The following is a 6,989-nucleotide window of genomic DNA, read 5'->3' as shown; positions in this document are numbered from 1 at the left end:
GATTGAGGAGGGCCCAATCATAACGTGCTAGGTCAAAGCCGGGTTGACGCTTGCAGGGGTCTGTGATGAGATGTTTGTTCTTTACCTCAGCTGACTGCCAACTCTGTTTCCAAGAGACTGGAACAGAGAAGTTCAGTGTAGGCGTAGGGGACCAGATTGGGTGACGAGACGTCTTCCCCTCCTCTCTCCATTTCTCTCTGTCCTATCCAACAGCGACATCAATAACAATACAACAGTAAAAAGGGGGGGGGGGCAACAAAAGGGAATAGATATTAATACTTCAGTAACCAGGAACTATACCCTGCACTCTGGATCCCACAGACTTCAACAGGAGAGGGTGTGGCACACTCCTAAAAATCTTTGTCTAAGGCCAGGCTAGTAGGTACCTGCAACCCCCCCCCAACACACACACACACACACAGCTCAAGTGATGCCTAGGTGGCCTGAGAAGGCTGTCCCAGGTTGGAGTGAGTGTCCGGGTGGCAAATACACAAGTTCAGTCCCAGAATATACTAAAATAATTTAATTAGAAATATAGGGGGGCTGGGCACGTTAAGGACCAACACCGTTGCAGTGCTCCATCCGGCCACCAGGGGGCGGCGGCGCGCGGCCCACGTGGCAGCAGAGGTCGCGGCCTCCAGGCGGGGGCGGGCAGAGGAGGAGCCTGGCCTGCCACTGGCAGGGCTGGGGAGGCGCTCGCTCTCTGTCAGTCGGAGCTGTCTGCTTCAGGGCCGCTGTCCGGGGTGGGTGGGAGGAGGGGTCTCCCGCGGGAGCGCTTGTGGCGGCGAGGGGGCATCAGCAGTCTCCGCTTCAGCACAGCTATGGGCAGGATGGAGTGTCAAGGGCCAGGAAGCCAGGGAGGGAGAGCGGGATGGGGTGGGTTGGGGGAGCAGCTCCTCACCAGCCACAGTGTCCTGGCTGTCCGCTGTGGGCCCCCAGTAGATGCTCTCCCCGCGCCGAAAGTTTCTGTGCAGCCGTGTGCAGAGTGTGGCCAGTGTAAGCAGCACCAACAGGAAAGTCAGGGCCATGGCAGCCCAGGCGGCCTCCTCTGTGCGTGGGGTGGGGCCCCGGGCTGCCCGGGGAGGCACAGCTGCCCGAGGGGCTGGGGAAGCCTGGTCTGGACAGGTACAGCCCCCTGGGCTGCCCTGCCCTTTGGACACCTGAGACACTGTCTTGGAGCTGGCATTGCCTTTAAGTTTACCAGACAGTAAGGGAGCAGTAGGTATAGATGGGGCATTATCCCCGGTACCCTGGGCTCCCAATGTGGGCTGCCTGGCTTCCAAGCTCCATGGGGAAGCAGAGGGGGCTCTTGGGGCTGAGGAGAGAGTTGGCTGAAGACTAAAGACAGCCCGAAGCCCACGCCTTTTGGCACCAGTAGGAAAAAACTGCACCGGCCCTGTGGATGCCACCTCAGCACCTGGGGGCCGCCAGCTCCGCAAAGTGAAGGCCAAGGCTGGCGCCTAAGGGGAGAGGAGCCAGCAGTCACCCCTTCTCAGTCACCCCAGATAACCCAGTGAGCCCATCACCACCGACACTTGGGCCCCTCACCTGCACACACCCTCTCTGGCACAGCTTCCCTCTGCCCGGGGTCGGTGCCAAAGGAGAGGGCACAGGGAGGCTGTCAGAGCGGGACCATGGCTTTTTCTTGTGCTTCCTCCGCCTCCTCTTTAGCCAGTGGGCAACCCAGGATGGTTCTACCCAGGCCATCTCCAGTGCCACCCCCCATGCTGCCAGCATCAGGGGCTGTAAAAGGAGATAGCTGTTAGAGATGGAGCTGGGAAGCAAGCAAGGAGCAAACCCTGAATTTTCCTCTCCCTGATCATGAGGCTGCAGCCTCTGCTGGTGCAACACAAGTGCTTCTCATCAACTACTTACTCGATCCTGGGTAAGACTGGAGTCAGGGGTCAGAGAGGGATAGGCTACAGAAACACCAGCCAGGATTGCCAGCTGGAGCTTCAGCCAGGGGTGGACACAGGGGTGGTAGAAAAAGCTGACATCCTCAGTCTGGAGGAAAGAGACAGAGTCACGGAGTCAGGTCCACGTCCCTCCCTGAGAATCCCAAGTTCTCCCATTCTGGAGACCAGCTTATAGGTTTCCCACAATGAAAGGACAAAAAGACCAGGGTACTTCCTCTCACCTCTGAGTGTTCCTTCATTCCTCCAAGTGCCACCCCTCAAAGCTCACAACTTGCAAGACGTGCCAGGCTCAGAGCACACTCCCTAGGCCATCTTTCTCTACACTTGCAACAAGAGCTCTAACAAAACCCTAGTCTAGACAGTCAGCATCCTCCAGATGGAGACCAAATCTTTTTTACTGGTCATATCTATATTCTAGCTCTCCAAAGCATTCAAATACAGGGCCAGCAGGAAGCAGGTATGCAATCCCAGGATGGAAATACTTTGTCAATTATTAATTACCCTTTGATTGAGCTGACCTGATGCTCAACACTGTGCCAGGTGCTGTTGGAGATGCCAAAAGAGAACTCCTGGGCTCTGCTTGCAGAGAATATAAAGAATATTCAGGGAGACAGAACTAGTGAAAGAACAAAGTAATACAACATAAGAAGGAAGTTATAAGTATTCCATTAATTTGGACAAAGTGATGAATCTGGGCTGACAGCAGTTAGGAGGCAGCAGTTAGGAGGCAGGCAGTGGTACACTGGGTACAGCATATAAGTTACTGTGTGCAGTGACCAGAGGTTAAAATTCTGGGTCCAAAACAAACAAAACCTGAGTCCCACCTGCATAAGGGTCTCCACCTGCATTGGGCACTTCACAAGCAGTGGAGCAGAACCACAAGTGTCTCCCCTTTCTGCCTGTCTTGCCATCTCACCTTCTGCCTCATTCTCTATAAAAAGCAGTAAGAAAAAGAAAAAAAAAAAAAGGGAGTGGGTGGAGTACTGCACTAAGTTTTGAAGATGTATGGGAAAGAGCACAGGAAGGCAGGATCAGGGGCCAGGTGGTGGCACACCTGGTTAAGTGCACATACTATGTGCAAGGGCCTAGGCTTAAGCCCCTGGTCCCCGCCTGCAGGGGGAAGCTTCATGAGTGGTGAAGCAAGGCTGCACCTGTCTCTCTCCTTCCCTATCCCACCCCCCTCTCAAATTCTCTCTGTCTCTATCCAATAATAAAAATAAATTTTAAAAAGAAGAAATTACAAAAAAAAAAAAAAAAAGAATGTCAGGATCAGAAGAAGCAGGAGCCAAGACACAGCAGTGGAAAGGAGCCTGACACTCAAAGGTGTGGTGACACAACTGGAAAAGAAACAAAGGTTTAGAGAGGTCAGAAGAGTCTTATTTAACTAGGAAGGACCTGAAGTCAGGCAGGGAAATATAGCCATGACAAGCTAAGAATAAGGAGTCACGAAACTTTCTGAACAACTGAATGAATTGTTCCAAGCTATTTGAGAAGAGAAATGAGATAGGTGGCGTGAGGTCTCTTGGCCTGGTGCTATTATAGGGATCAAAGAAACGGGGGTACTGAGAAGCCAGGCAGTGGCACAACAGGTTAAGTGCACATAGTAAAAAGCATAAGGACCCATGCAAGGACCCGGGTTCAAGCCCCTGGTTCCCCACCTGCAGGGAGGAAGCTTCACAAGTGGTGAAGCAGGGCTGCAGGTGTCTTTCTCTCTCCCTCTCTATCTGCCCCCCCCCAATTTATCTCTGTCCTATCTTAAAAAAAAAAAAGGCCACCAGGAGCAGTGGACTCAGTGTAGGCACTGAGCCCCAGTGATAGTCCTGGAGGCAAAAAAGAGGAAGGAGAGGTGGAGGAATAGAAGGAAGAGGAGGAGAAATGGCCCAGGTAGCGGCTCACCTAATTGAGTGCACATGTGACAATGTGCAAGGCCCCAGGTTTGAGCCCCCAGTCCCCACCTGCAGGGGGAAAGCTTTGCGAGTGGTGAAGCAGAGCTGCAGGTGTCTCTCTGTCTCTCTCCCTCCCTATCTCCGCCCCCCTCTTGATTTCTGGCTTGCACTATCCAATAAATAAAAATTTAAGCATTTTTTTAAAAGAGGAAGAATTGTCATTGTCCTCACAAAAAAAAAAAAAAAGAAAAAGAAAAAGGAAAGGGGCACTAAAGCCACAGACTGCCCTGTAGAGCACACACTTTATGCAGACACACTGGGGTTCAAGCCCCTATCACCACACGAGAGCACTATGCAACGGGGAAACTTCACAAGCAGTGGGCCAGTGCTGTGGTTTCTCTCTCTGACTGTCTTTCTGTCTCACACCCTCTATCTGGAAAAAAGAAAAACGAGTTTGCCAGGAGTGGTAGAATCCCAAAGGCACCAAGCCCCAGCAAAGTCCTGGCAGTAGAGAAAACACACACACACACACACACACACACACACACACACCTGTAAAACATGAATTCTCCTCCCCTCCCCGCCTCCCCAAAAAAAGGGAAGGAAGATGAACCCACAGTTCGGATTGGAGCCTGCTAGCCAAGGAGGCAGGCACACTCCTTACACAGCACAATCTCCTACTTTGCAAAATGCTGCCAGAGTTTAGTCCCAGTGGTTAGGGACACTAACACCTCCTCTTACAGAAAACGAGGGCTCAGAGAAGTCAGTAGTGACTCCCGCTCCACAGTGACATACTTGGAGTGTTTTTTTGTTGTTGTTTGTTTGTTTTCCCTACTGTCAGAGTTGCCCCCTGCAGCCTCTCCCGGCACAGCCAGCATTCCTGACAGCTCAGCTCGGGGAGGGTGGCCTACGGCCCAGGGCCCTGGAGGCTAGGGTCTGGGAGGCAGAAGGAGGAATCTGGCCTCTTCCTGAGGAAGATGATAAAGAATGGAGCAGGTGAACGGAAAGGCCGCAGGGAGCTCACTCCAAGGGCACCTACCTTCCCTGCACTCATCGGTGTGTAGTAGGTCACTGTTGGTGACACCTACAGACATGGGGGAAGAAGAAAGTTTTGAGCAGTTCGGGCCTCTGGGCATGGAGGGGCTGGGGAAGGAGGGCACAGCAGGCTCCAAGGTGCCAGGGTGGGATGGAGACGTCGGCTTCCGAGAGCGAAGGAGCCCGCAAGGGCCTGAGGGTGATGGGAGGCGAGCAGCGAGGGGGCGCGGGGCTGGGCTACGTTCACGCCGCTCTCCCCCACCAGCCCCAGGCAGGCTCCTTCTCACCTGTGGGGGCAGAGGCCATGGGCCCTCGGGACAATGGGTTCCCGCCTCCTCCGGGGGCTCGGTCGCCACCTGTGGGTGCAAGAAGCAGAAGGGCCGGGCTGCCGGTGGAGACGAGGCCCCGCGCCTCTCCTCCCAGGACCAACTTTCGGCAGAGCGCTCTGCGATCCCGGGCGGCGGCAGCTCAGGAGCGGGTCGCCTTACCTCAGGCGGAGCGAGGAGTCCCGCCAGGACCGCCAGGAGAAGCAGCCGGAGCCGGGGCCGGGGAGGCGCCATCCCAGCCCTCCTGGCCCGCCGGGGAGCGCGCGCCGCCCCGCCCTGCCCCTTGCCCCGCGCCGTCCGCGCGACCACGTCGACCCCGGGCTCGCGCGCGCCGCCCCGGCCCCGCCCACCGCCTCCGGCCCCGCCCCCGCCCCGCCCCCGGTCGCCCACCGCGCGCGCAAGCGTCCTCTGCCCAGAGCCGGAAAAGTTTAGTTTGCAGGCCCCGCCCAGGCACTGCGAGCTGTGGCGGGCCGGGAACACCTCCCTGGGTCGGGCGTGAGTCCCAGTGGGTCTCGGTGGCCTGCAGAGTACAACTGCGGCGGCCGAGTGGGACCTCGGAGCGACGTGAAGGGTGTGGGGCAGGGTCCCTGTGGACCCGGCGGCTCCCTGCCCAACTCGTTTCGAGATTCCGCAGTGTGACCCGCTGCTAGAAGCTGCGCGGAATCGCGGGATCCAAGCTGTGGGAGGGGACGCGGTCCCTGTCCTGGAACTTCGCTTCAACCCATCCCGCTCTCGCAGATGGGACCAGAACCCTGGGCGTGACCGGGGGCGGGTCTCAGGTCTCCACCCTGCCGGGTCCCAGGAGTCCCGGGGAGGCGGGAGCCCGGGGGGCCTTTGCCCTGGGTCTCCGCCCCTGCTCCGCTCCGGCTGTGCCCCGGGAGACTAAGGTGCCCGTGAGCTCCCCCCGCACCCCGCGCCCTTCTGCACAACCTGACTCAGACTTCTCAAGAAAGACGGGGATGTGGGTGGAGGGTGAGCGTGGAGAAGCCCGCCCACAGCCTCAAAGTAGAGCCAGAACGTGCTTTTTTGAAACGCAGCAAGAGCAGAGACAGACCTTTGACTTACAAACGGGTTTGCCCTGTCCCCAGAGTAGCTGCCGGTTACTGAATTGACGAAGGGACCGCGGTCCCATCGCAGGTATCAGGCAGCCCTGAGCGCGCCCTCTGCCCAGCTCATCCCCAGAGACTCGGGGCGCTTCCCGCAGGGGAGTCCTGGTGGAGAGGAGGGTGGGATTTCTTCCGCCCGGGCCGGGTCAGCGCGCTGATGCTGCGCGGGAATGAGCCGCCCGGGATGCTCTGGGCCCCCGCCGGAACCGGGCTGCTGAGCCGAGCCCGACCCCGGACCCCGGCCTCGCCGGGTTACTGTGCAGTTGCGGGCGCCAGGTAGAGCGAGAGGAAGCCCGAGGTCGGCGCCTGGACGAGCCCGGGGCGCGGCAGAGGCTGCGGTTCCTCCGCTTCTCCCTTCCGCTCCTTCTGCAGAGCCGCCCCGGAGGGCGCAGTGGCGCGGGGTCTCCGCGGCCCCCACCCTGCAGGGCAGAGGGGCGGGGACAGGGGGCGCTGATGCTCAGCCTGGTCCCCCAACCTCGGTCTCAGAGGCGCCCCCGTCCCCCTGCCACCAACACCTCTCCCCTCGGCTCGCCGCCCTCCCCGCTCTTCCGGCTGGCTGGCATGTCCTCGCTCCCTCTCGGCGGCCTCGGCTCCTTGCACCCTCCGCTCCGGGCTTGTCGCAATCTCTGTACAAAGGGCCGGGGAAGGGGGTGGGAGCGAGGGGCGGGCGAGGGGAGCCGGGCCCGAACTGGCTGCCTCTGCGGGGCCGCGGCCAATCCG

At 58.3% G+C, this 6,989-nt stretch overlaps 1 protein-coding gene across 6 annotated transcripts; it reads right to left on the bottom strand.

Annotated features, from left to right (window-relative positions):
- Positions 1–508: 508 nt before the first annotated feature.
- TP53I13 (tumor protein p53 inducible protein 13) lies at positions 509–6,705 on the bottom strand. Of its 6 annotated transcripts, none has more exons than XM_060204064.1 (7): positions 6,218–6,705; positions 5,125–5,193; positions 4,842–4,886; positions 1,876–2,004; positions 1,549–1,743; positions 902–1,460; positions 509–819 (listed from the first exon to the last, which is right to left on the bottom strand). In XM_060204064.1, the coding sequence occupies exons 1-7, from the start codon at positions 6,293–6,295 to the stop codon at positions 707–709; spliced, it is 1,188 nt and encodes a 395-aa protein (XP_060060047.1). In that variant the 5' UTR covers positions 6,296–6,705; the 3' UTR covers positions 509–706. The 6 variants fall into 6 exon arrangements, with proteins under 6 accessions (XP_060060047.1, XP_060060050.1, XP_007520505.1 ...); XM_060204067.1 differs by having other exon boundaries at positions 6,229–6,686; XM_007520443.3 differs by lacking the exon at positions 6,218–6,705 and adding an exon at positions 5,326–5,520.
- Positions 6,706–6,989: the final 284 nt, after the last annotated feature.

Source organism: Erinaceus europaeus, chromosome 12 (assembly GCF_950295315.1).
Source record: "Erinaceus europaeus chromosome 12, mEriEur2.1, whole genome shotgun sequence".
NCBI lineage: Eukaryota > Metazoa > Chordata > Mammalia > Eulipotyphla > Erinaceidae > Erinaceus > Erinaceus europaeus.
The sequence above is the reverse complement of the archived record's forward strand: the minus strand, read 5'-3'. Positions and strand labels throughout refer to the sequence as shown.